Genomic DNA, 27945 nt, shown 5'->3' on the forward strand with positions numbered 1-27945 from the left:
ACGTGGCAGAATTCGCCGCTCCATTTTTCCCGTTCGTTCCCTCTCGGATGTGTTTATTCTCTAGGGTCCGCCCGTAAGTACTCGCGTCATAAGTGCTCGACGAAAGGGCGATAACGAATCATCGGGATGCCCTTTTCGGGCCATTTCGTAGGCCGGAATCGAGTAGAGAGAGCCACGTGGTCCACGTGTGCAGGCGTGGAAGACTCTGACCCCTTCTGGGAGGCGCACAAAGGCCGACCCAGCGCTCGGAATGCCGAGGGGATTCCTTCGCACCAACCGCGTCGGCGGCGAGATTTTTCTTTATGACCCTCGCCACCGGAGAAGTCTCGAGGGGAAACAAATGGGACTCGGTTTGACGAGTAAGAGGGTCGTCAGAGGCGAAATTCGAGGGAGCGCCGACGCCGGGATTTCGGACGACGCAATATTCAGCGTGCCGAAAGAAAGGCGCGCGAACGAGGATCTTCTCATTTGACGCGTTACGAATCGCGGTAAATCGCGTCGAATCGCGGCGTCCAATGGCCCGCGAGTTAACCCTCTCCGCTCGAAGCGCGAGCGGAGGGACAACCCTCGCGGTTCGAAGGTCGCGTCACGACTCCGACCGACTGCGACCCGTGGCGCCCGCAACCTGCGGGCTCGGGGCGCCGCCGCTCCCCGGCCGCTGATTGGTTGCCGCCCGCGGGGTGGGGGGCGCGCGTATATAAACGACGCGCGGGTGTCGCCGGAGCTCAGTCCACGTTCGCACGTGCGGTGTGCGGGATTTCTGCTCGGTGCACACCGAAGCGTCCCATATGCTGTCGTCTCCTGCGACTCCCGAGTTTCTCAGTGCGTATCCGATACCGGTAACGTCCCGCCCGTCGTATCGATTATCGTATTTACGGAAGTAGATCGAGTTCGGTTTCGAGGGACCCGAGTGGATTCGACCAGTGTACGTCGCGTCGTACATGCCTCGAGTCTAGGTCTTCAACTTTGGACAGTTCCTTGAAGTATGGTGACGGGAAGAGAATCAGCCGTAACGCGACCAGTGGAATGAGGTTAGGGTCCGACCTGAGAGAAAAGCGGTCATAAGGAGACCGCCGGGCCTTACAGGGCCGCCGACCTGACCGGTGTCATCTGTCATGACAATGGTCGTCAACAAGATCAACATGTCGTCGTATTCCACGCCGCGGCGCACTTTCTTCTCCGGGCTTCATAATAAGGTAACCCTCCCCTCTAAAGCATCTCAAAGTTAATTCGTCCGCTTCGGCTTAAAAAACGGCGTCCAAGTATTACTATACTATTTATAGTACCGGGGTGAAATATAGCGCGTTAATTCGCCGAAAGTCGGGGGTCGACCGACATTCGCGCTCACTGAGAAGGATTCATTGAACCGAGAGATACTTCCTTGAATGTTCCTTCCCCAAAGAAATATTCGATGAATTAAAAGAATAATTCTTTCACTCGAATAAACCTCAAATAAACTACCATAATTCCGAGGAAACGTTGCATCCAATTTATTAGAGTTTATTCGGGTCAATCAATTATTCTCGTACCATTCGAGGAAACATTTCTTTGGGTCGAAGACAATTTTTCTCTCGGAAAGACAATCATTGTCGATTTTTATTTTTCTCCCCCTCCATCATTTTTTTTTTTCCATTCCTTTTCTCCACTCCCTTAGTAGGATATGTAGCCATAAATGCGTCGACCTTGCGCCACGCACCCAAACGATCGACCCTCGACGCCGATCGGATCTTGCTGCCAAACACTGGCTCGACTGTTTTGCGACTTTACGAGCGAGAAACGACACCGGGCACGCCTGCGGATTCTTGCGAGATCGCCACCACCGGCATCCTCGAGGTTACTCGATCGGAGGTCTTTCAAGGATTTCTCTCTTTTATTTTATTTTTATTTTTTTTTTCTTTTAAATGTATTCGGGGGGAGTTCGTTTATGGAATTGTATCACGTACTTGAGCTGCGCGAGGGAAGGGACCGAGTTTCCCTCGGTGGTCGATTCGTCTTGTTTAGACGTTACTTTTTCTGTAAGGCTCGAGGCGCCGATGTGGAGTGCTGTACGCATGTCGAGAACTCTACTACGATCAAGAATAATTACATTTTTCCGCGGATCTAGAGATTTCATTGAATTTGGAGACTCGTTCTAAACATATTTTTTTATTTATCAGGAAAACTATGCAGATAGACCCTGTCTGAGATACCGGAATATCTCTGCGGTAGAAGGGAAATATAGACTCGAGGGTAATCACGGTGATTGTTTTTTTTTTTTAACACATTTGTGTAACTGTGGTGTAATACATTCTATGATAATCAAGAGACGAGTACTTCTGCTTAACCTATGTTCTGAATTTTTCCGAACACATTCTTCCTTGGTAATCGAATAAAATAATGAATCATAAAGAATGAATACGTTGTGCTGCCGGGGTCTCATGATATATGGAATGCCGTTCGGATACCAGGAGACCGCCAGATTTCTCGTCCCCTTTTTACGGCCCTCTAACGGCTCGGCCGAAAAACCGTTCCCGGTTGGCCTCTTACAAAGGGGCCTTTTCATTTTCCCGAGGGGGCCTTTTAATTTCCTCGAAAGAAACGCGACTCCGCTCGTGGCCGACGTTTCTCTTACGCGGAGTTGGCTCCTCGCCACCTAGTCGACTCTCTGTCTCTCTTTCTCTCCTCTATACCCGATGCGCGTCGGCCTTAAAGAAACACCTGGTGGCTTACGTAAGGAGGCCGCTCGCGTTATTCGGAAGCGGCCGTTTGTCGCCCCCTGGGCCGACTTATTTCCCCTTTTTCGTGATTCCGGGAGTCTCGGGGAGATTCGTCATTCGGGGAAGAATGACACGAGGGCCGATTCGATCCGCGACGACATGTTCCGGGAGGTGGTGGTTTAATAGGAGAGCGTACATCTCGTGTTTCCTTGGAAGGCGAAATCGGAACCTCCTGGCCGATGGTCCGCGTAATCGGGTTGCGAGGCCTCACCTGGCACGCTCGGTTGACGAGAAGCGCCGCGTAATCATAACGCAGGTATGGAAAGAGAAAAGACAGAGACGGGGGGTGGAGGCGAGAGAAAGGAGAGAGAAAGGGAGGCCGACCCTGGCGACCCGACATCCGCCACGTGGGCGGCGGTCGGCCCTTCGGAGGAGGAAAGAGAAAAAGCGGAATTGTTGTCGGCGCCCTAAACCGGTGGTGTAACGAGGGGGGAATGGGAGCGGAGGGGAAAAGAAGAGGCCTCGTTGTGGCAATCAAGGCCCGGAGTTGCGCTAAATTGCCGGGAATTGGGAGACGGGAACGAGGCGGACCTTTCGGGAGCGTTTTAGAGAGGAATACTTGGATCGAGTTTAAAGGGCCGGGGAATTTAGTAGATTCAGAGTCGACATTGTATCGATACAACGGGGATAACGGAAATTAGGGCACCTTGGGTATGTTCGGAGTAACAGATTATACCCTAAAAGTACAATAGCAGATATTTCACTCTTCTGCTTATTGGCCCGGAGCAGGATCAAAGAAGGATTAGTTAGGTTACGCGGATTCCGAGTAGGGTTGAAATTACTCGGGGATGATTACCTAGGATCTATAATTTTTCTTATCACTGAGAAAACGTACTCGTCGAATGTATCCAATTTTTCTGCCGAAAGTAGCGAAGCGACACCGCAAATGTGGCGAGCCGCAAAATTTGTCGGTGAATTTAACGGAGCCAATTTTCTCTAGCCCGGTCAGGGTGTCGTTTTCTCGGGGTAGAAGTTCGACCTCGCCCAACGTACATCGCGGAGGGGAAGAAATTCTTTTTATTCGCGCGGGAATTTTCCGCCGGAATTAGATTCTCCCGACGTCGAGTGGTGATCGAGTCGCGATCGAGTCGCGATCGAGTCGCGATCGAGTCGCAATTGAGTCGCAATCGCGGGATGAGTCGCGCGTAATCGGTATCCGGAAGAGGGTAATGGCGAGTCGACCGGGCTCGGGGCGAATTGGCCAATTATCGGTCGTGATTCTTTGAGATAGACGTCATGCCGGGGAGGAGGGAAGAAGGAGATCCGAGGAAGAGAACGCGTCTCGCTTTGACGAAAAACGCCGTCGAGGAAAAGGGGGGGGAAAAAAAGGAAGAAAGGGCGGACACTTTGTGCCGGATGCGCTTAATCCCGGGGGATATGATGCCACGCGAGATGGAGAGAATCGCCGGAGTGGCCGTAGCGGTCGTAATTGCGGCGCCGGCCGGGCGCATGAATGAAACACCTCCATCTTGGAGCGACTTCAACTTAAGGTCCTCTTGAAAATCGGATTATTAAAAGACCCACCAGATCGACCTTCGAATCGCGCGTTGCATAACGTCCGGTGTAGACCGGGATACCTGGTAAATCTCCGAAGACGAGTAATTTGTTGCTTCTAACGTGCTCGGCGGAGAGGAGTAGAATAGAAATTGGTACCGTGGACGTCACCGGACGTCATCGACGTCACGGAGAAGACGAGTTTAGATCGTTTATCGTTCCCCGTCCATTTGGCCGGCGGTCGGTATTCCCCGGATTATTTTCGCGGGATTGTTTGTTTCTCTTTTGCGACTCTCGTCTCGGGTTCCCGCCGACGAGGAAGACGTATCAAAAAATTCAGGTTCTACTAGTGAATTAATTCCCGCGAATTTGCACTTGGTGCCGTTGGAATTCTTACAAAATGACGTTTTTCCGGGAGTCTTTTATTTTCTAAGGCGGACACTCGAGTCCGTGCACAACTTCAAACATTGATAATTCATATTTGGGATCGTTCGAATTTTTCTGGGAGTCCTTTCCTCCTATGGGTGGGCACCTGACTCCGTTCAAGGTTCCTTCGTCGCTGAGACAATCCATTCCTCTCGGGTTGAAATCGAACGATCGATCGATCAATCGATCGTCCGTCAACCGTGCAGCGAGAGTCCTCGATGGACGCGCGTCGGACCGATCGATCGATCGATCGATCAATTGACGCAAGCGAAGATGCCTAATTAGTTCTCGCTGCCAACGCCTCGCGAATTCTAACGAGTGTTTGCCCCACCGTTTCACTTTTGGTCTTACGCGATCTTCGCACGATCGAGATTTACCTTACCACCGCTGAAGAAGTTTCGCATGAAAAAAAAAAAAAAAAAAAAAATATGTACAAATATTAACCTTTCCACCAATTTTCTGCGTGATTTTTCCGAACATCCAGAGGTTATTAATTTCGGAAACAAATCTTTACAATTGTAAACGAAGCACTGATCTGTCGCGGCATGGCGGCGTTTCCAGGGCGCGGATGGGTGAAAGATCTCCCGTAGGAACACACCTTCTTCCTCTTGCTTCGTTCCTCTAGATCCAGAGTCAAGGATGGACGTCGGCGAAGGATTCGCCGCACCCTCGGGAAAACTCGGCCGACCGAAGGTCGATCGAATCGCGCGCGATTCCGCGACGAGTGCCGTAACCACCGTCCATGACTAATTACCGGCGCATCCATGCCATGGCTAATGGTCGGGTATTTTTATCCGACTGCCTTCGCCTTGACTCGCCGGGGGACGTCCCGCGGAGGGAGGTAAAGATAGAAGGGACGGCGAATCGCGTGCGTTCACCTCGGCTTCGATTACGTCGTCTAATTCGGTCGTTTTCCCGATTTAGATGAAAAGCCCGCGAGATCGATTGCACTCCACCCGCTTCGGTTTGAAATTACGTGAAATCGGACAAGAAGAAAGAAAAAAAAAAAAATCAGATAGCCAGCACTCCTCTCCCCTCGGCTTCTACCCGACCACGTGTACCCAGTTTGGAAAACCATACGTCATAATTGATATATACGATTTATATTAATATTCTATATTGTATCACATCGTCCGTGCAATTTTCGCGTCCATAAATATATATCTCGATCAGTCCATATATATATATATATATATATAGGCTTCCCCATGGGGAGTTCCCTTTAATAAGTCCTTAGTTTATCTCTTTTTCTCTTGTTACCTCCTCGTTGTCCAGAGACACCGCGGATAATATAATTCCTCTCGGCCGGTCGATTAGATTGGAATTCCGAGTCCAGGGAATCGATCGAGGTCCCTCCCAGGGGATGAGTCTGGACGCACCTCGAGGAGGCTTATCGTCTCGACTGGCCCACGCCGGTCGGTCTCGTTGCGTTATCAACGGAGGTGCCAATAAGGGCCCGATAAATCATCTCGTGATAACGACCGGTCCTGCCCTCTCGCTGCCGCGCCTCTCTCGGTGCACGAGTACTCCTCGGGATATAATCGATCCTTATCGTGACGAGCACTCGCCTCGGTGTGCTATCGCTTCCTCAAGGAAAGTCGGACGGCCGTTATTTATTATTATAATATGCGAGCAACACCAATAACGTAGCGACTCGGTTCGCCGACCCCTCTCGTTCGGTCTCGCCGCGACGGCACCCTGGAGGAGAATTGCCGAGTCGTCACCAGGGAGTACCAGGAACACTGGACGGTCCACTGACCCAAAGTTGGACCCCGACATTCCTTCTGACTCATCTCGGCCCTGCCAACCTTCTCTCTCTCTTTCACGCTAAGAGGCCACCTACACCGTCGCGCCCTCGAATACCTCAAAAATGGTACCCGGGCCTTTTGACAATGACTCACTGGATTCACTTTCTTCCCCGGACTCGCCCAAAGTCTACGATATATATATTCCCTTTATTGGAATTGCCCCCCGGTTCCATTAGATCACCTGGTATGTTAAATCTTTACAGTGGCAGGTATCTATATTTTTAGCTTCCGTCGTGGGACTGAACAAAAATAGAATTTAATTCGTATTAAAAAAAGGAGGGTTAAAATTCGACGACAGTCGCGATTATCGGGGCGCGGCCGGAAGTGAGTCGCGACCGGTAAGAGGAGCGGAAACGTAAAGTCGAACCGCAAGAGTCAGCGGCGAGATCTCTGATTCATGCGGCGGCTTTGGGGTGCGCTCCTCCCTCCCCCCTCGCCGATCCTTCTTTTTTTTCTCCCACGGATATCTTCGAGAGCGCCGACGAGAGGTAATCCCACGTGACTCAGCCGTGACTCGGCCTGATTTACGATCACCTGTGCTCGAGGGATACCTGCGAAGGATCGCTTCCGTGCGCATTTTAGAATTTTTATCCCGAACTGACGCCTCTTATTCGCAAATTAGAAAAATAAAAATAACCCAATCACGGTGCAGTCACCGCCAACCGTTCATGATTTCCGTTGCCTATCCTCGGGTTTCGCGATTGAATTACAACGAAACTTACAGGGACTTCTTTGACAAAAAAAAAATCATCAAAATCGGTTAACGCGGGGAAGTTATACATAAACATACATAAAAAAAATTTCTTTAATACATGGGTCGAATCGAGAACCTCCTTATTTTTTTAAGTCGTTTAAAAAAAAAATAGTGGTTAACGAAATTGGGTTCGTCTTGCAGTTTTGATCTTGGAGTCTCGATTCTGCAGTCTTGGACTTGATTTTCTAACTTTTCTTTCGGGACCATTTTATGTAGTCTTGATATCTTGGTTTTACATTTACTCGTCGCTATAGAAGAATGCCGGGAATCGAACTCACGCAAGGATCATCCTTCGGTGGTGGTCGATCCAGTCTTCGGTGTGAGATCCAGCCTGGCGACTCGACGCCAGCCGACGAGGCCGGGCCGATGAACCGGTCGCTATGTCAAAAATTCCGAGCCTCTTGAGTCCTCGATTCGATATCTCGACCTGCGAGCCTCTCGTGTTATTTGCGGGATCCGCGAGTGCGCTCCTCGGCGCGGCTACCGAGGCGCTCCTACATCGAAAGGCCACTCGCGGGACGATCTAGGAATGTTCCCTCTATCCGAAAAATGATATACAAAACGTTCCCTCTATCCGAAAATGATATGCAAAACGTTCCCTCTATCCGAAAATGATATGCAAAACGTTCCCTCTATCCGAAAATGATATGCAAAACGTGCACACTGGTCGTAAGAAAATTCCCGGCCAAGGTTTAGGCATCGCTATTCCTGTAGAAATTGAAGTCGAATTGTCCCGTGGAATTTTTTTCCACGGTACATAGTTTGGCTGTAACGATTAATTGAAAAATAGCGAACCAGGCGGCGTTTACATCGCGTATAATTAACTAATTAATAGTTGGGTCGAGGAAGGAGCGGGATGCAGGATGCAACGAAATTCCCAGCCAAGGTTTATGCATCGCTATTCCTGTTAAAAATGAAGTCGAATTGTCCCGTGGGATTTTTTTCCACGGTACATAGTTTGGCTGCTAACGATTAATCGAAAAATAGCGAACCAGGCGGCGTTTACATCGCGTATAATTAGTTGGGCCGAGGAAGGAACGGCATGCAGGATGCAACGAAATTCCCGGCCAAGGTTTATACATCGCTCTTCCTGTCGAAAATGAAGTCGAATTGTCCCGTGGAATTTTTTTCCACGGTACATAATTTGGCCGTAACGATTAATCGAAAAATAGCGAACCAGGCGGCGTTTACATCGCGTATAATTAGTCGGGCCGAGGAAGGAGAGGCGCCGGTCGGCGTCGTTTCCGTTGGAGCGGTGGAGGAGAAGGCGGCGCCCCGATTGGCGGAGCGGCCATTGGACCGGTTGCAGTTGCATCACCGCGAGCTACCGCGCAATGAGTCATTCGTCCGGCGCACGCCAGACGGGAAGTACCGCGTATCCTTCTCGGCGAGCTCTCCAAGTTCAGGGCTCCCTTTTCCGAGAAAGCCTGGACAAGAGTTTCCGAAACGAGGTCGGCCGGGGGTCCGGCCCGACCTGGCCGATCACTAATCAGAAAACGCGGAACCCTTCGGGCCAAGACGATACGGTTCAAAGTTGCGTCACCGTTCCCCTCGTCGATGGACACGGGGCCATTGGGTAGAGGGGAGCCGACTCGCCGTTTCAAGGAAGTCGCCACGAAACGCCTTTTAAGGTGGTCCTCCAGGGAGGAAGGCGAGATCTTTCGTTTCCAAGAGATCTCTCACCTGGATCTCCATCGAATGATCGTTAAACGAGCGCGTCGTCGAATTCCCGGAAATTCTTATTTAATTTTATTCAATTCTATTTCTGCCGTATCGACCGTCCACGCGTCGTTATACGATAAATCGACGTTTTCCCAGAAAAGCCGCGTTTGGGGTCACAAACCCTATCGGGCTTCCCGGAAGCTCCAGGAGGTGTCACCGCATCGGGGATCGGATCGTCGACGGATTTTTTAATTCTCCGATATCTAAGATACGTACCCCCCTCCGATCACGGATATTTCCCCAAAATTCCTGGCTGCGCACGTAGGCCGCCAATATACGATCGACCCCGGTATCTTTTTTCTCGGAACGCTTTCTTGACTCTCGCAATAGAGATATTCCGACCGGCTTGGATAGGCCTCGTCACCTGTGTCTACCCATAAATCGTCTCGAGTCGTCGCTCTTCGTCGTAAGAAAAATTCAACCGCGGAGTCGAGCCGTATCGAATTCCTATTTGTTTATTTGCCCCATCCCGGTATAATTGTTTCCCCCGAATATCTCGAGAAATCTACACGTCTCCTCGTCTCGCCTGTCGGTCAAAATTCAAGCGGGAAGTCGAATCGCTTAAAATTCGCCGAGGTTTAATTTCCCCCGTCCCACCAAATTATTTTCCCCGAGTATCCGCCACAGACATCCTAAATTCCAAATTCTCATTCGATCCGAGAATCGGCCGCGCCCGGCGTAGAACTTAACCTATCCAATTATCGGGAAGCGTAGGCGGGGGTCAATTTCGTGATTTCCATCATTTCGGCCATCCTGACCCGTCCGAGATCGTGAGTCGAGTCACGAGCCATCCGCCTTACGTCTCAATGTCGCTTCTCGGAAGGTTCTCCGCGAGTCGTTAGCTCTATTTACGATGCAAATGAGGTTCTTCGAGTATCTCGCCCGCGAGCCACCCACGTGACCGCGCATTCTCTTCGTAGGAATTCCTCGCGAGCAAATTCGAAATTGGCATTCCGGCATCGGGATGCCATTCCGCGGCACCGTCGACATCGGTCCCCTAATTTGCACCTGTCCCCTGCCCCCCGGGCACCTGCGTCGCCCCTTGGCCGAAGGTGGGGCGATTCCCCCACCGGATAACCCGCGGCCGCGGTGAATCATCGGATTCCCGCGAACCAGACGAAGAGATAGGAATCGCCCCCCCTTCGCTTCCCCCTCTGGCAGTGATATAACCCTTCTACTCGGGCGAGCACTCGCTCAAACCCAGCTGATTTGAGGGGAGAGCATCGAGCGCCGGTCTCTCGCAACCGAGGAGCATCGGCGCCCGTCAGTCGGCGTCGCGACGTGCGGTTCGCCTTTTTCCGCGGGATGTCCGCCTCGGTATTCGAGGAAAACCCGAGTGAAAGTCGACTTTCCCCTCCGACGATATACGCGTGCGACCTAAAAAGTGCGCGCAGCGAGGTCGAGATCGGCATTATCCTCTTAACAGTGCGCGAGTCTTACCTCGATCGATCGATCGACTTCGTAGACACGATGAAATCGCCCCGGGTAACGAGGCACCGTCTCGAGCGTCGCCATTATCGGACGTGACTTCCTCTCCCGGAAGCGGATGCGGCCCTCTGCTTCCTACGAGCGCGACTTCCCGGTGGCTCGGCTGGAATTTTGAGAAACCGGATGAGAATTTTCCTCTTACCTTCACGGTGAATTTTCTTATTTCCACTAAGTGTTGGATCTCGGGTATATCGGCGAGCGCGGCACCCTAGACGGGTCTTGGAATCCCCCGAGGAATCGAAGAAATGGCCCGGCCTCGCCCAGTGCAATGCTAAGCTCCAGTTAGCTCCAGATAACCGCGTTATCGGGGATCGCGAGGCGATTTTCAACCTTGGCGGATCCAGCGATAAATGTCGGACCCGGGCGCGGCGCTGGGAATCGGGGGATTCGATAACTGACCATCCCGGGCGAGTAGGTGCCTCGCACCTTTCTCTCGATATTATAAATATAATAAAAAGAAGAATCGGAGCGACCCGATGAGCGTCGACCGAGGGCTCAACATGTTGCACAAGAACGCGAAGATCCCTCGTCGCGAGGAGGCGTACAGAGGCCGAGGGGCTTTCCTTAAATCCGTAAGTTTCCACGGCAGATCCCTTTCCTCCTTACTTGCCGTAAACGCAGGCGGCGCGTTCGCTACCCGCCGTCGATAAGAACCGCCGGCGACGTCACGGTGACGTCGCGACGCCGTGACGACACGCGGCCTCCCTCCACTCGAGTCGAGTTAATCGCGACACCCGACGTCACGAGCTGTTACGAGCCGTGACATCATCTCGGGTTACGTCGGCCTCGGTCATCATCAGTGTCCAGTGTCGTCCCCCGCCTCGGATCGAACCCGTCGCCGCCGTCGTCGTCGTCGCGAGATTGACCTAGGTCAGGTTTCCGAGCCGCGCGCCGATCGTTCCCTCTCGAGTGTTCCCAACTGGCGAGATTTTAGCCGGGTGACGAGATTTTCCCGGACCCCTCGGGGGAAGTATGTGGAGGGCATCATGGATGCATACGCAGTCGAGATACGCGGGAGGTACGTGCCCGGTGCAGGTTGAGTCATCCCGGGGAAGAGGAAGGGCAGTTATCTTGCCGTTCATTTCGCGGTCGGTTACGACCGGCTAATGTCAACGCGAAGACGCATCGCTCGTATCAAGGCGGAATTTTTGACTAATGCGAATCGCCTAATTGGATCCGTTCGATGCCTCCAATAGGCCCCTCAGTAGTTTGCCTGATTCTATCGCAAGGTTAAGGCAATTAATCAATTAGTCGATTAATTCATTAAGCCGCGCTCGGTTGTGACCGGCTGATGTCGTTGCATAGAGACGCCATCGCTTGGATGAAGGCATAATTTTTTTATTAAAGCGATCTCTTCGATGCCTCGAATGGACCCTAGGGCTTTACCTAATTTTAGTGGAAGGTTCAATTAACGAATTAAACCGGGCTATTCCTTCCTGATCTAGTAGAGTTACGGTTACCCGTGAGACGTCATTACTGGCTCGTCCGAATTTAATATCCGGAATAAGAAGGGGGGCCACAACTGTGCAAAGAAGTCGGGAACTCGAGGCGAACGCGTTGGCAATCGTTTTCGGGAGACGAGGCCGCCCTCCTTGTCGAATAACGCTCGAGCACCGACGAGGCTCTTCTCGGAAAGGCCGGATGATTGCGCGTGTACGTACACGAGACGTACCGAGTCGCCTCTCTTACGTAACCCGCGAGTTCTGTTCCGCGGCCAACTATTTCGCGGGATTACAATCGTCTCGCGGCGAGACCATCCTTCGCGTTCCGGGACGCCCGACATCGTTTTTTCTTCCGATTAATCGGCGGGACCGAGTCCTGGAATCGGCCGCGCGACCGGCCTCGATCGCTCGACTAATCGTTCCCCGAGCGAGGCGAGAGAGGCGAGTTCGCGAATCGCCGTTTCCTCCGTATTTACGATAGGTCCGTCGACCTTTCACTGACGTAATCGCCGGCTGATTATTCCGCGGTTTGACTCATAGGCGGTCGCTTTGACGTCGCGTGTCGTCTCGCTTCCATAAAAAGCCGGAGGCCGCAGAAATTGTTCACGCGAGACAAGGAGTACCGGGAGTCCGAGTGATTCGTTGAGCAAAGGGAATCGCATCGACTTGTTACCTCGGTGTCTCCTCGACTCGCGTTTTTTCCGCCGAAAGGCGGATTTTTCCCACCCATCCGAGCGTTTTATCCGAGAGAGGGGAGACACGCTCGCTATGCGGAACTCCCCCGTTTTTCCATCTGGCCGTCTCGCTCGGACACACCGCGTAATCTGCAAAGTGCGCATTCCTGGGAGATACTCGCGACGGGAGTACACAGGACGTCTTTGTTTGGACGCACGGTCCGGCTCTCGGCGGTGATTGTAAATAACGAGCGAGACGGCCATTCCGCCGCGATATATTTTACCAGCCTCGCGTGGAAGTGACTGGCCTCTCAAAGAGGCATTCGGAGCGCCGGCGGTCCCTTTGGGCGCTCCTCGTAATCTCCTCCTCGAGAATTAGCTCCAGACGCAGTTACGACCAGACGCGTTACTCTTCCTTCCGGAAGTCCTAATAATTGACCCGTGGACCTTAAACCTATAATAAGGTCAGGGGAGAGGGCGCGAGTGCGCGCGGGTCTGAACGTCGTGGCATGCAAATTAACCTAGAGGAGATATGTACTCTACCTGGTCCCCACATGCGTCCCGAAGTCCACTTCGGGGGGGCGCGAAGGGGGCTGCCTGCGGAAGACCTCGGGAGACGAGGTGACCCCTCCGGCGGACTCCTCGCGTCTGACTCGGCACGCCCACGCGCGCGGCCTTTTATACCCTCGGGCTGACCGTTGCGCGCGAAGGTTCGACGCCCACTTCGTTTTGGAGAACTAACCTGCGGAATGAAAACACGCGCAAATCGAAGCTGTAACTAGAGGGAACGTACTCGACTACTGACCGGCATTTCAAATCGAAGCATTCGTGAAATAAAACCTACTCCTTGTACGTCATCCAGACGAACGTTTCGACCTCGGGCTAGTCGCCTCGGATATCGAAAGAAATAGGATCGCCCTCGGATCGAACGCGTTGAGAAAGGAGACCGAAATAAAGTGGATGCAAGAAGCGGTCCCCGTGTACCCATTTTATTTCTGTCTGGACATTTCCCAACGCGTTTCGCGCGCGCAATCAACGGCGAGCGCGAGCGCGAGAGATTACTTTCGAGGAGCGAGTTGCGCGCAAATTGGGCACCAATGCGATTCTAATTGGCTTATCGTCCCCGATGCGCCGCGCTTAGTGTGACCCCCGACGCGCGCAGTGGGACCCCGGCCGCGGGGCTGTCGCGATGCGCGGTCGATGCGTCGTTCGGCGAGTCTCGACGTCGCCAAAATTCCACAAGGCTCGAAACCGCTTTTTCTTCCCACCGTTGCACACTCGCCGGACGACATTCCTGCCTTTGTCCTCGTTTGTAAACGCCACCTCGAGACAAGCCCGTCTTTCCCTGACGTCCTCTCTCGGGCGCCACTGGAATCGGGAAAAAAAGAGGATTCGTCCCTCTCGTTCGAACGGAGTTTCGCGGAGATCTCTGCGCATCGCGTTAGGTCGTAACTGCTTCTAGACCGCGTCCTTACCCCGTGGGGAATTTTCTCGAGTGACACAATGTCGGCGGGGCAATCGGCCAGATTATTGGAACGTTCCATCCGGGCAGTCACGGGTTACTGGGTGTCTGGAAGGAAAAAGGAGAGTACGTAAGAAAAATAAGATCGCGCACGAGTCACGGCGTCGTGGACTTTATGCCGCGGCATGGACACAAAAGATAAGAGAGAGGCGCTCGGCATTCCACGGGGGCATAAATCAGTCAACGAGTGCGGCGACACTCGGGCTTTATGGATGCGGCGTGCCGCTCGTGCGACCCCGCTTGCCGCGTTATTTTGTAGGAGATATTGCAGAGGCGATTCGAAAAGTACGCACGGAGGCAAAAGTGCTCTCGCACCTCGCCTAGAGGTTATGTAATGCAGCGCGGAGCACGCGGGCGACTCGATGCGTGCTCGGCCGGTACGGCAGACCTCGTCGCATGGTTCTCACGCGTGGCCGGTCGTCCTTCGCGGAACACTTATCGCAGGTTTACCCTGCCGAGTCGAGAGATTATCGAGATCCGTTCCTCTCGTCGACGAGACCGACGAATTCCGTTTTGGTTCGACAAAACGTACTGGTATACCGCTGGCTTCACATAGGCGCCGATGGCGGTCGTTTCGTATTACTACACTGAGAAAAGAAAAATTCATTGAACCAAAGAAATATCTCTGAATGGTATCACTGATATATTTAGTTGATTCCAAGAATAATTATTTGACTGAAATAGTCTTAATCCCGAATAAATGTTGCATCCAAATTATTTAAGTTTGTTCTAGTCGAAGAATTATTCTTTGAATTTAGAAAATATTTCTTTGGTACTATTCAAGGCTGTGTGGTGCGTTTCTATTTCCTTTCATTTCATATGGTAAACAATGCGATTGGGTAGGGACGTTCGACCTTAAAACTGCGAGAATGCGTCGATGATTTCCTGAGTGAATACCCCCTCGGTTCCGCCGGCCCTGTCGCCCAGTTTCGGCTTCGCGCGTGGAGGCGCCGATTAGTTCGCGGGGTCGCCGGCGGCGAGGCGCGGCGCTGCCGGCGCGACTGCGAGCACCCGCCACGAGCGCCGCCAGTCCGCCGCCGACCGCTCTTCGTCGCGCGTGTCCACACTTGCGCCTTCGATCCGGCGGCCGTTTTCCGCGTTCTCGCCTCCATTGTGCTCGCCTCGAGTAACCCCGTACGTCGCACCGTCTTCGTTCGCGATTCTTTGGGACGTTTCAATCCTTCCAGAACCTCTCGTTAACGGAAACTGAATGCCACGCTTCCATGGCGAAGTGCATACCGAGACGCCAGCGCGGTCACGCGATTCGAGAACGCCGAGTGCGCGACTCCTCGCAGAGACCCTCGTGAATAGAGTTCCACCTCGGTATTCGTACCGACACCTGGTGACAGTGATTCCCTAAAACCGGGACGCGTCAAGATACCTTACGAAGAAAGGAATCGAATTTTCCTCACGACGTTTTTTTTCTTAACGGTTCCCAGTGAATCGTCTTAACCCGAGGGAAAGAACCTCGTGGCATAGATGCGCATTAAAGTGAGTTTTCGTTATACCACGATCTAGGTAGAGATCTTAAAAAGAGACAACTACGATACATATAATTAACAAATACATTGACCCTTCCAGCGTTTATTTCTGTCTGTTATTTTTTTGTTCTCATTTCAACGAGTTCCAAAAAATCAGGCGACACGCTTACAAGCTTGATTCCAAGCAGCCGAAAGTGTCAAGAATGACGATTAAAACTTGTATTGACATTTTCTCATCGATCGATATACAGAACCTTACGTAATTAGCCTCTCGTCTCTTTGGAGATAAGTCTTAATTATCTCTGTACACAATCTGACGATTAATCCGGAAGACAAATTTCTTTTTGAGGTTTTGACCATTTACGCCATTGCGTCGATTCGCGAGCAGGTGGGAAATAATTGGACGACCAATGATTATCCTTGCTTTCTAGAGGAGAGGCCGAAAAACGTTTTGACGGGGAAAAGACGCGCGCGTCGCGGTCGCTCTGGCTTCTTTAAAACCTGTTTGGAATACGTGGCAACGGTGCCTTTGTGTCCGGCGACGGTCCCGGCGAGCGAGGCGTCGCGCCTCGCGATGCCTTCGTAATTTTTCATTAATTTAGACCTAAGCAATGCGTAGCGAGATATCACGCGCGTCCGATTTGTGCTCGAATTGACGCATCGTCGATCGCGCATTCTCGACACGTTGGCCGTCTGACAAAAACGATCCCTTTCTACTGCTCGCCGGTCCGGCATGCGAGCGGCCGCGTTTACTCTAAAGGTCGGTTCACACGTGTATCCGGGAATCCATCATAGAAAGGTCTTAATCAGAATCGAAAATTTGTCGGGCAAGCTTGGATGGAGTAACGCAGCCATTTAATTGTCTCTCGTTTATCTTTATCGTTGCAGATGTCGGAGTTCCCTGTGGAGGGGGGAGAAAACGGGGACATGCAAGCCGCGATGGAGAATTTTCAGAAGAAAAGCAACCTCGTGGCCGGGAGGTCCCACGTGACGCACTCGCATCACCCACAGGTCACGAGCTCGTCACAGGTACGCGATTGTTTCCTCGAATTATTATAATATTAACCCTCGGTTCGTGTCACGGTTTTCAATCAAGGTAGCTCATGTACGTCCATGGACCATTCGCGTCCCGAGTTTATTAAACAACGTTGAAATTGTGCAATCTCTACCGAAACATTCATCGAACCTTCTAGGGAACGTCGTCTTAAAAAAGGAAAAATAATATATAACTAATTTTTTAGCCGAATTAAAGTTAACAGGATCGTTCGAGATGTTACAGGGAACAGATTTTGGCCGGACGCGAACGACCCACTGACACGAGCTGAGGGTTAATTCTCTAACGTCTAAAAAAATCGGGAAAAAAATTAAGGCGATATGAAAGAGTCATTCTACCTATCTAAAACGTCAAAATATTGATAAGAACGCGATACTCGGGAAAAGTCATTTTTCAAAAGAAATAAAAAATAGAGCACGTGTCCTTGGTTCTAGTCTAGGATAAATGAAAGTATTTTTTCTTCTGAAAAAAAAAAAAAAAATTAAATTTAGCAAGCATCGCTGAAGTTTCCGATGTTTCAGCTCGTCCAGTTTGGATGCGTTTTATATGCTTAGAATAACCCTTTCATAACACCCTAAAGACATTGAAAATATTTTGTTTGGCCGGATATGCAAAACGAGGCGAGGGGGAGTTCCCAGGAAGAGGACCGATCACCGCGAAGGAACGCAGAGCGGGGAATATTTTCCACGTCGAAGGCAGAAATCGGCATTTCGACACGTGTTTATCTCCGTTGCACGGCCGGCAACGTGCAGTTTGTTCCCCGAGGGCGGGGGAGGAGTCGCCACCTGTGCAAGCGCCCCCCTCGGGGCCACCTCACCTGCATTCTTCCCTCGAGTAAACTGCACGAGTGCAAGGTCGCTCTCCCCGTTCGTCTCCTCTCCGCGTAATTGCGTGCCGGCATTCTAATCATTTCCAGGCATCATTGAGACAACCGCTCGGTCGTTTCCTCGGATCTTCCCGCTTCGGAGACAAAACGCGACTTCTCCGAGTTGGACCCTCGTCGCCCCTCCTGAGGTCTTCCACGACCGGCACGGAATTGTTCTTCCTCGAAGGAAGCAGAAAGCTGACAATTTCGGCGGTACTCGGAACCGCCCGAACGAGACAATTCGGTTTTTCCCCCCGGTGACTCCCGACAGGAAATAATGATCTCTTCTTTTACACTTCGTCGGGTCTTGCCGCGAAGGCTGGCGAAACGTTTACGCCGGGAACTCGGGAAGGCCTGGTGCTGTTTATTTTTTCGATTTGCATCCTTAGACGTACAGGCAGTCCATTATGGCCAATCGGAGCCGAACCACCTAGTGTCTCTTTAAACCGGTTGCGCAATCGCGCGACAATGTTCCCCGACGCCCACTTCCTGGTACACAATGTAGATTGAAATGTAAATACGTACCGAGGGGGGGAATATGGCCAGTTTTTTAAATTCCCTTCCGGATTTTTCACCCGTCCAGGGTCCGCCGGTCGAAAATCCCGCCGCGGTTCCGAGAACCCCTGAGTCGTTTGTTTCTTTGTTTTGCCTCCTTAAAAGTACAGGGAGTCCATTGTGGCGTGTCGGGGCCAACACCTAGCGTCTCTTTAAACCAGTTGCGCAATCGCAATACGACGTTCTTCGACGCCCACCTACCGTATCGACTGGCATGCCGCTTCTTAAATTTCGACGGATCGTTCTCGACATTTTTTTCCGTCCAGGTTCCTTCGGTCGTTTATGTAGTGCCGAATCGGGTCACGTTTTACCACGTGAATATGGACACTATGGAAGGTCCTGATACCTATAAAATTTCAATTTTTTAAACATTTGTTAGTAGATATTTTTCACATTTTTTTTTAATAAAAAAATGAAATTTTACGAGTGTCAGGACCTTCCATATAGGTTCTGTATTCACATTGTAAAGTTTGAAACGATTAGGTACACCCAGTTGGTAGAAGTTTCACGAGCGATTGTCACTTTCACACCTTCTTGATAGAGGTATCCCTTCGTAATTCCCTTTACCTTGAGGAGGAGAATGTAATTTGGTTGCCCCTGTATCGGGTCGCCGATTGGCTGCGAACCCGGAAAGCCGACGCGTTATTGGCTGGCCGGTTCGCGTTAGCGGAGGTAGAGGTAGAGTCGCGTGTACAGTAGTCACAGTGAGTCACTCGGGTGGATTTTAATAGAACGAAATGTCGCTTGACTCCCGCCAGATGCTGACGAACCAGAGCCAGAGCAGCAGCACGACCAGCTCCAGCAGGGTAGCCAAATCCTCCCAGAGGATCCTGACGTCCTCCTCGTCCTCGTCGTCCTCGAGCGAGATGAAGGCGAGCTCCATGAAGAGCGACCTCACCGAGCTCAAGCGCGGCATCTCCGAGATGAAGAACATGTCTACCAACTTCTCCCAGCGGCTTCGCAGCAGCATGGAGAACCTCGTGGACAGGTGGGTAAAGAGTCGCGTTCAGGTTGCGATAAAAGTATAAAACAAAATCTCTGAGATAACGTCTTATTATATGAAATTTCATTTTGGGCGGTAACAGGTGCGAGCTCGTATGCTATCCGACTGGAACAGTGAAACCCCCCCTTTTTTACAGTAAATTATTATTTACATTGATTACTGTATTTTAGTGATGTGAGTTAGTGTTCGCATGTTATTCCCTCGGTTGATTATTGACATTTAAAATGAAGCTACCGGTACCGAGCGAGTAAGGGGATTTTTTCAATGAATAATTCAGAATAATTAGGGATATCTGTAAATGTTTTTATTTTTAATTTAGAAGATATCTTTATCCTCGCAGAGACGGAAATGGGCCAGAGGAGTCGGACTTGGTGGAGCCTTTGGTGACGTTCCCTGACCCCGACACCCCGCCACCTGCCACGGGGACTGTCACCTTGACGGGAGGCTCGCCCTCCCAGCTGAGCTCCCTCAATTCCCTGAACAATCTGCACGGCATGAGCCCGCCTATGAGCATGGCCAGTATACCCAACATGTCGACCATATCCAGTCTGCCGGCCGGTCCGGAGACCATGAAGTTCGAACAGAAGAAGGTGACCAGCGCCTCGAAGACGAAGGTGGGGAACGCTCTTCTCGGCATGCAATTAATTACCAGCGATGCAGTTCCTCCTAGGCTTTCGGGTGGGATCGAAGAGACCTTCACGTAGCGTCCAATTAGTCACCGGCTGTGCGGTTCATCCCAGGCTTTCGAATTCGATCCAAGATATTTCCCGAGCCCTGCCAGGAGCGATAATCCGGATGAGGGAGAACGGTTCTCGGTCATGAAAGTTGCAGAGACGCGATCTCACGGTTCCATGGCGCAAGACTCGTCGAGGGGAGTGGTACCGATCCTCCCGAGTTGTGTTTCTGCTAACGCCAAGGTCACTGCTCCTCCTCGGGCAACACTTTGTGCGCGGGTTTATATTTAGCCGCGTTACCTCGAAGGGGCCGAAGTTGCCTAATCGCGGACCGAATCGGCACGGAAACGCGCCACCGCTCGTCCGTCTGTCAATCCTCGCATTTTCTGCTATATTTATACGCGTTTCCGAAGCTTCGCTCTATTATTACCCGCCGTGCCCGAGAACCGTTCGCCGAGGGTCGGCTCGAAGGTCCGTCGTAATGCAGGAGTAAGAAAACGCCTCCTCGACGCGAGCCTTCCCTCGTACTCTGACCCGCTTAAACTTCGAAATATCGTTCGAGGTAGATTTGGGAATTTGGGAGGAACCGCCTTGTGGGTGACCTCGTAAAAATCCGATTTCTAGGCAGAGCCTGCGCGTTCGGCGAGGTGAATCATCGAGGTGCCACTTATCGATGGATTTTCCTCGCCGGATAGTTATTTTGGCAGTTGATTCGAGGCTCGGGTGGCTTTCAGGTGGTCACCGACGGATTCAGTGCGGAGAAGGCGACCGCTAACAGCGCCGAGATGCGAGCCCTCCAAGCCGGCGATGTCAGCTACAAGGAGCAGAGTGCAGCGACCGCGGCTCGAGCTCGCGTAGAGTTGGACGGCGTCTCCGCGGAGAAGAGCGTGGCCGCCGCCAGGGTGAGTCACGACGGAGTCGAGTCGCCGAAAATCCAGGAGAAGCAGCGTGCAGGGTCGTCGACTCGCGTCGCTACCGAGGGAGAGGAATCACGCTGCGAGTCATTCATCGACCGCACTACGGCGAGGGTCGTTACTTCGACCGATAACGCGTTAGCCTTTACCCGGTTGCTTTTTGTACCCCGTAGAACACCAGGTTGGCAATGATTCGTGGAATTGCCGAGGCCGAGGCAATTTCGATTGGCCGCCAGCGTCGACACGACACGCGGATCGATTATTCTCCTTGGAACCTTCGCGACCCTCTTTGAGGCTCTTCGAGGCTGACGCGACAATCGCGTGCCATGCCTTTGCTCCCATCGATTCGCCCCTCACTTTGCATGGAAATTAATACACCAGAGGGTGGTTCGCATTCTGTATATCTTCCTGTATTGTTTTTCATGGGATGTGAGGGGGTGGAAGTGGGGTATTCCCGGGGGAAGAGGGCGAGCCTGGCGCCAGGCGTCTCGGTGGAGGAATCCTTTCCTCTTGAAGTTCCTTTTATTCCGAGAGCGTGGGAATTCGGGAGATGGGGGTAACCCGGGATTACTATACCTTGGAGTAGGGGCGTCGCGAGGGCGACCGGGTCAAGTATCGACCGGTCGATATACCGACCTCTAGGAGAACTCCTTCCACGGGGTTTCTGTCAGTCGGGCTCTGTCCGCCCCTGTGAGCGATGGGCGTGCGCTTGGCGCGACTCGCGAGGGGACTCTTTCCCGTCCTCAGACCCGGCTTCGGTGCTCGTACGAACCTCATCACCGGTGTCAAGGATAGGGATCCTCCTGGGGAACCTAGGAAAAATGGGGTATGACCTGGTTTGTCGCTCCCTCTGCGATTTTCAATCGGACAGGGCCCAACGGTCGGCGAAGGACCTCCAATTTTGCGGAAACACGCGAGCACAGTCGGTGAGATCACCGGCGTGGTTTTTGGAAACGTTAAGTCACCGTCCCGACTAGGAACGATCGCTCGTCATCCGCGGGTTCTCCTACTCGCGACGTCGCATCCCGGAAATAGAACGAAATCGCGACGGCGCACCTGCTCGACCGAATTCTCACGGGCGTTGGGTACGTTCAAGGCCGCCGCCTTATGAATCACACCCCTGGGAAAACACTACCAGGGCTGGGAAATGTCCTTTGACTTTTTTTACATCTAATAGAGATTAACAATGATGGTTTTGATGTCGCTCGTTACTTGGATAATTAACAAATTCATGGATTAATGATTTCCATTAAACGAATCGGCGTTCGTTGGAAAGTCCGTCGCTTGACGTTGGTCAAGAGAGGTCGGAACTGATTGCCAAGACTGCGAGCGAAAATACCGTCTCGTGTCGTGTTTTTCTCTCTCCTCCTTTACGCAATGCGGTTAAACAAAAGAACTCGCAATTTGTTGTTACTGGCTGGGGGGAGGCTGGTGGGTATCTCCTTCTGACGAGCTTGGGAACTGGCTGGTAAAATTAAACCTTCCTACGTTAGTGATCCGGGGGGCGTAAACGGCGCGTTTTCGCCTCATTGCCAGAGATTTTACCGAGCTCTAGTATGCCGCGAGCTGTCAAACCGAGAATCTCTACCGCGTTTTTATTATCCTCTTTTTTTTTTTAATTTTATTTTTATGAGAGAAATTTGAGAGAACTTACCGGAAAGATTTCGATCATGAGTGCACCGTGGCCGGTAAATCGCGGCACTTTTCGCGGGAAATTTCGAAAACGATGGAGCTCGGTAAGTTCCCACGTGTCGAGGGCTCGAGATCGTGGAAGGGAGGTTAATCAATTTGCTAAATTATTGATAAACACTAGGTGTTAAAAATCGTTAGTAAATCAGGGATCATTTTAAGCGCCGCTTTGAGTTAACTGGTGGGAAAAGGCGAAGTGAACTTGATCCCAGGGAATTACTGGAAATTACCGGTGCCAAGTGATATTATCACGGGACACGCCTACTTGTATCTATCGTCAATATTCCCGGTATACATATATATCTATACACAGTCGCAAAAGATGCCAGAATCATCGGAGGCGTGCCCATGACGCTCGGGGGATTCGCAAAATAATCGGCCGTGACGTACGCATCGTTTTGGGATATTTTAAGTACACCTCGCTTCCGAAAACACCGAACCTCGTGACGCCTTTTTACGACCCATTCGAATTCCCCAAATTTCGCCTCTAGAAATATGTCCTGGACCGAAGAGTTCATTTTAAACTAGATTTATAGGGAGTTGAAACAATTCCTTTCGACAGCGGCATTTTTTTCTCCCCCTTTTGACTGATATTTCGGAAGAGCCACATAACGCAATTCGTTCGTACCGCGTCGATAATTTGGCCTTTGAGGGAAAACGCTAACTAGGCAAATTGGATGGACGGATATATAAAATTGCTTTCGTTCTTTACACGCAGGAACAGAGAAGTCTGAAAGCCGGAGACCTGTCGCACCAGGAGAGCAACAATGTGGCGGCATCGACCATGAAGTTGCAAAGTGACTCGTTCAGTTCGGAAAAAGTAAGTGAAAAAACTGCATTTAGGATTTCTGTTCATCATTCTTCACCCGTTCACTTGGATGCGAAATGTACGCTTATCGCCTCGATCGCCGCAATCTTTCTTTAACATGTCCCGTGCCAAGCCACTTTTGCTCGACTTTTCATTCAGGCCATTTGATATCTCGACCAGAGACCGACACCTTACCACGGAATATTTCGTGATGTCATTAGTCTGTCATTTATGCTAAATATGGTATGGAACGTGTTAAAGGGCTGGCGAACTTCTGGTCTCTTCGAATACGTCAAACGCACGTGGGTCGCTTCGAAATTCGGACGCCGGGGAGGAAAATAAAGATCCTCCGCCGATCCAGAAGTCTTCCGATCGGGGTTTTTCGTTTATTTTCGCCCGCGGCGCGTCCCGCTTTGGCGACGCTTCAAGAATCCGCTTCCGCCGCGTTGTAAATCCCGATTTAATAGCGCCATGAAGCATTGGCACGGAGGCCACGGTCGCTCCGCGCGTTCTCCGTTTTCCCGGATCGTCTCGAGATTTCCGCCGCCAGTCTAGATCGAGACGTTGCGGCGGTCGCATCGCGCTGACTAAAGTAGCCCGGTTCTTCCTTCTTCTGGAAAACTAGAGCGCGGAAAATGGGTCCGGACTCGCGCATGGTAGAAATGACGGGGCGATGAAAAAATACCAACGACCGATGCCAAAGGGACGTTGCGAGGAAAAGGCCATGAATTGAGCCGATCAATGGAAGTAGGTACCACAGAAATTTTCCGAGCGACTCGTTTCGCAGTTCCCAGAGTACTCTCAGAAATTCGGAAGCGCTCTTCCAGAGTCGCTAGAATCTCGGCAAATCGTAAGGCATTGCCTCAGATCGTGTACAACATTCGGATCGACCTTGTACAGCGTATCAACTTACGTTGAACCGTAACGTTGACGACAATGACGCTAATCATGCCTATTATTAACTTCCCAGAAAGCCATGGCGGCGCAACAGCAGCGACAGACGGTAACCTCCACTGGGATTTTCAACCAGGAGAAGCACATGGCGGCGAGCTCGCAGTCCAGCATCACGATAGCCTCGAAGGGATTGACCTCGAAATCGGCGTCGATGCTGAGCGCAGCTTCCGCGGTGAACCAGCTGATGAACGGCATCAGGCCGGCCGAGGACGATCTCCTGTCCCTTCCGCTGGACGACCTCGACCTCCTGCGCTCGAACTCGAACCCGCAAGATGTTGACCGGGCTATCGCTAAGTACTCCGGATTTTTGGACAGCTTCGTCGAGCGACTGAAAGCGAACGACGGGAAGAACGGCAAGGCCCCGTTGCTGTTGGACCGGGTGAACGAGATCATCAGGAAGGCCTGGGCAGTGCCGACTCACGGCCACGAGCTTGGCTACACCCTTTGCAACACCTTGAGGACCAGAGGTGGCCTGGACCTGCTCATGGCAAATTGCGTGGCCGGCGACCACGACCTACAGTTCTCCTCGGCTAGGCTGCTGGAGCAATGCTTGACCACCGAGAACCGCGCCCACGTGGTGGAGAACGGCCTCGAGAGAGTCGTCAACGTGGCCTGCGTGTGCACGAAGAACGCCAACTCCGTGGACCACGCCAGAGTCGGTACCGGGATTTTGGAGCACCTCTTCAAGCACAGCGAGGGCACTTGCAGCGACGTCATCAAGCTTGGAGGTCTGGATGCGGTGCTCTTCGAGTGTAGGAAAAACGATGTGGAGACCTTGAGGCACTGCGCCGGGGCGTTGGCGAACCTATCCCTCTATGGGGGTGCCGAGAACCAAGAGGCGATGATCAAGAGGAAGGTTCCCATGTGGCTGTTCCCTCTCGCGTTCCACAACGACGACAACATCAAGTACTACGCCTGTTTGGCGATAGCCGTCCTCGTGGCGAATAAGGAAATCGAGGCAGCTGTTCTCAAGTCAGGGACCCTCGACCTGGTCGAGCCCTTCGTTACGTCTCATAATCCGTATGAGTTCGCCAAGTCGAATCTCGCCCATGCCCATGGTCAGAGCAAGAACTGGCTTGAGAGGTTGGTCCCGGTGTTGAGCTCTAAGAGGGAGGAGGCTAGGAACCTGGCTGCTTTCCACTTCTGCATGGAAGCTGGTATTAAGAAGCAGCAGGGCAATACCGAGATCTTCAGGGCGATCGGAGCGATCGAACCCTTGAAAAAGGTGGCTAGCTGTCCCAACGCCATCGCCTCCAAGTATGCTGCTCAGGCTCTTGGCCTCATCGGTGAAGAAATTCCCCATAAGCTCAGTCAGCAGGTACCTCTTTGGTCCACCGAGGACGTCAGGGAGTGGGTCAAGCAAATCGGCTTTGCCGAGTGCGCGCCAAACTTCGTCGAGAGCAGAGTCGATGGGGACCTCTTGCTGCAACTCAACGAGGACAACCTCAGAGAGGATATTGGCCTCACCAATGGGATCAGGAGGCGTCGCTTCACCAGGGAGCTGCAGAACCTGAAGAAGATGGCCGACTACAGCAGCAGGGATACCGGGAACCTCAACAGCTTCCTGCAGTCCATCGGGCAGGAATTCTCCATCTACACTTACAGCATGTTGAACGCCGGAGTCGACAAGGACTCCATCAGGAATCTATCCGAGGACCAGCTACTCAGCGAGTGCGGCATCGCCAACAGTATCCACCGACTCAGGATACTCGACGCCATCAAGAACATGCAGCATAATCGGTTCAGCTCCTACGAGGACGAGTCGCCGGATAAATCCCTCGACGTTTTCGTTAGCTACAGGAGGTCCAATGGTTCTCAGCTGGCCAGCTTACTCAAGGTCCACCTTCAGCTTCGCGGATTCTCCGTTTTCATAGACGTCGAGAGGCTCGAGGCGGGGAAGTTTGACAATAATCTGCTGCAGAGCATCAAGCAGGCCAGACACTTCCTCCTGGTACTCACGCCCAAGGCCCTCGAGAGGTGCATACAGGACAGCGAGTGCAAGGACTGGGTGCACAGAGTGAGTTCAACGTTGACCGTTCATCGTCCGATTTCATCGACTTTGTACGATGGGCGATAATTTTGCAACATGAAATTGGCCTTCCATCTTAACTAATTAGAGTTTCATTTAACAGGAGATCGTGGCAGCTTTGCAATCGCAGTGTAACATCATTCCCATCATAGACAACTTTCAGTGGCCCGAGCCCGAAGAGCTTCCCGAAGACATGAGGGCGGTGTGCCACTTCAACGGGGTTCGCTGGATCCACGACTACCAAGATGCCTGTGTAGACAAACTCGAAAGGTAAAGACCCGTTTGCAAGGCGAAACCAATTTATCGCTCATACGTTTGCGGCTCCGATACTTACGGACAATTTATTTCAGGTTTATGCGCGGCGAGATCCCTGTCAGATCCGAGATGTCTGGCGGCATTCCGAGGAATATCGTACCTAAAGATGTCACGACTCCTGGAACTCCAGGAAGTACGAATATGCGGCAACCCCCGAATTATCAGAGGATGCACAGCAACGAGAGCAGGGGCAGCGATAAGGATTCCATCGGTGGACGAGATTGACTAGATGGCCCGCCCACAGCTATACCTAGCAGGTAGATTTCATTCCACCTTAAGACAATCTAAGGTACTTCGACTCTCCTACGTTGATTTCGGACTGCAGGAAGATTACATCGATGCTCTAAAATGTATGGAAATAGGAAAGTTTAGTAGTGTTGTCGTTTTGTATTTTCAAAGCTTCATTTTATTCGTACAAACTGACGAACCGCTAACACGTACCGTTGTTCTCTTTTCCATGCAGCAAGGATCAGGAAGCCGAATAAGACAATCAGGATTAGGTTAGTCGCTTGTACATCCTGTCGATGTTTATTGATGTTGGTCCTTGTTAGTGTTTGAAGTCGGTACATATTGATGGCACGCGAATCCCCGTTTTTAGGATGTCGTACATCTTTCTTGCCTGTGGCTCCACACCTTGAAGTCCTAGTGTGTTGTACGGTCACGGCGTATTCCTCTGTACAATGGAACATACAGTGGTTTAATCCTTGAAAATGGAGACGGCTGGATGTACTGTAAATAAAATGAACATCAGGGCCTGGTTTTAATAAATCTGTGTATTTTTTAGGCTTAGAAAATCGTCGAGTCCGTCCCGTTGGATGATGGGTCTGCCACCGACATCTCCACGACTGAAGTTCATCCATACGCATCCTGGTGGGAATCATCCAGTTCCTCGACGCCCCCCTCGTCACCCTGCACCTCCTTCAACGAGGTCCAAGTCTCTGGAGCTTTTGGATCAGAATGAGAAGCAAACTGTTACCCCGATTGCGGAACCGGAGCCACTGCCAAGGCCGAGATCTAGGAGTTTGGATGGTTTGCTGGACGAAGACAATACAGCGCCTGATATTGGCGAGGATAAGGCGCACAGTCAGGACAACGAAGAAGAAAAAGGAGGCAGCTCCGAAAGACGTCTTCGCTCCAAAAGCTTGAACAGACCCACCGATAAGGCACAAGATACTTTAGCAGAATCATCGAAGGCAAAAGTTGTGGAAACTCCTAGCGTTGAAGGTGGATGTGGAAATTTAGAAAAGGAGCAGGATGTAATGCCAAGTGATGATATTGGAAAAATAGCACATCGCTACGAGAGTCCAAGTCCTACACCAGTACGTAGACAGAAAGCAAAAATATGCTCTGCGGAGTCCAAGTTGGAACATAAGGATACGAACAGATTGGCGAAAGTGATGTTATCTTCCGGGGATTCCTGTAAAGGGCATAGGGCTCAAATGGGTTTAATGAAGACCAGTCAAAGTGTTAATGTCGATGATCAATCGGAATCTGTCGAGAGGTCGAATGCATCGGAGA

At 51.6% G+C, this 27945-nt stretch overlaps 1 protein-coding gene across 5 annotated transcripts; it reads left to right on the plus strand.

Annotated features, from left to right (window-relative positions):
- The first annotated feature begins 751 nt into the window (after positions 1–751).
- On the plus strand, positions 752–27343 carry LOC105695636 (sterile alpha and TIR motif-containing protein 1). Of its 5 annotated transcripts, none has more exons than XM_012417382.1 (10): positions 752–1196; positions 16456–16596; positions 18800–19029; positions 19385–19658; positions 20453–20620; positions 23040–23141; positions 24100–26100; positions 26216–26382; positions 26463–26684; positions 27212–27343. In XM_012417382.1, exons 1-9 carry the CDS (start codon positions 1116–1118, stop codon positions 26650–26652), a joined length of 3354 nt encoding a protein of 1117 aa, XP_012272805.1. In that variant the 5' UTR covers positions 752–1115; the 3' UTR covers positions 26653–26684; positions 27212–27343. The 5 variants fall into 5 exon arrangements, with proteins under 5 accessions (XP_012272805.1, XP_012272808.1, XP_012272804.1 ...); XM_012417385.1 differs by lacking the exon at positions 752–1196 and adding an exon at positions 10511–10597; XM_012417381.1 differs by lacking the exon at positions 752–1196 and adding an exon at positions 10618–11020.
- Positions 27344–27945: the final 602 nt, after the last annotated feature.

This window comes from Orussus abietinus, unplaced genomic scaffold (assembly GCF_000612105.2).
Source record: "Orussus abietinus isolate OABI.00-Male unplaced genomic scaffold, Oabi_2.0 scaffold4, whole genome shotgun sequence".
Taxonomy (NCBI): domain Eukaryota; kingdom Metazoa; phylum Arthropoda; class Insecta; order Hymenoptera; family Orussidae; genus Orussus; species Orussus abietinus.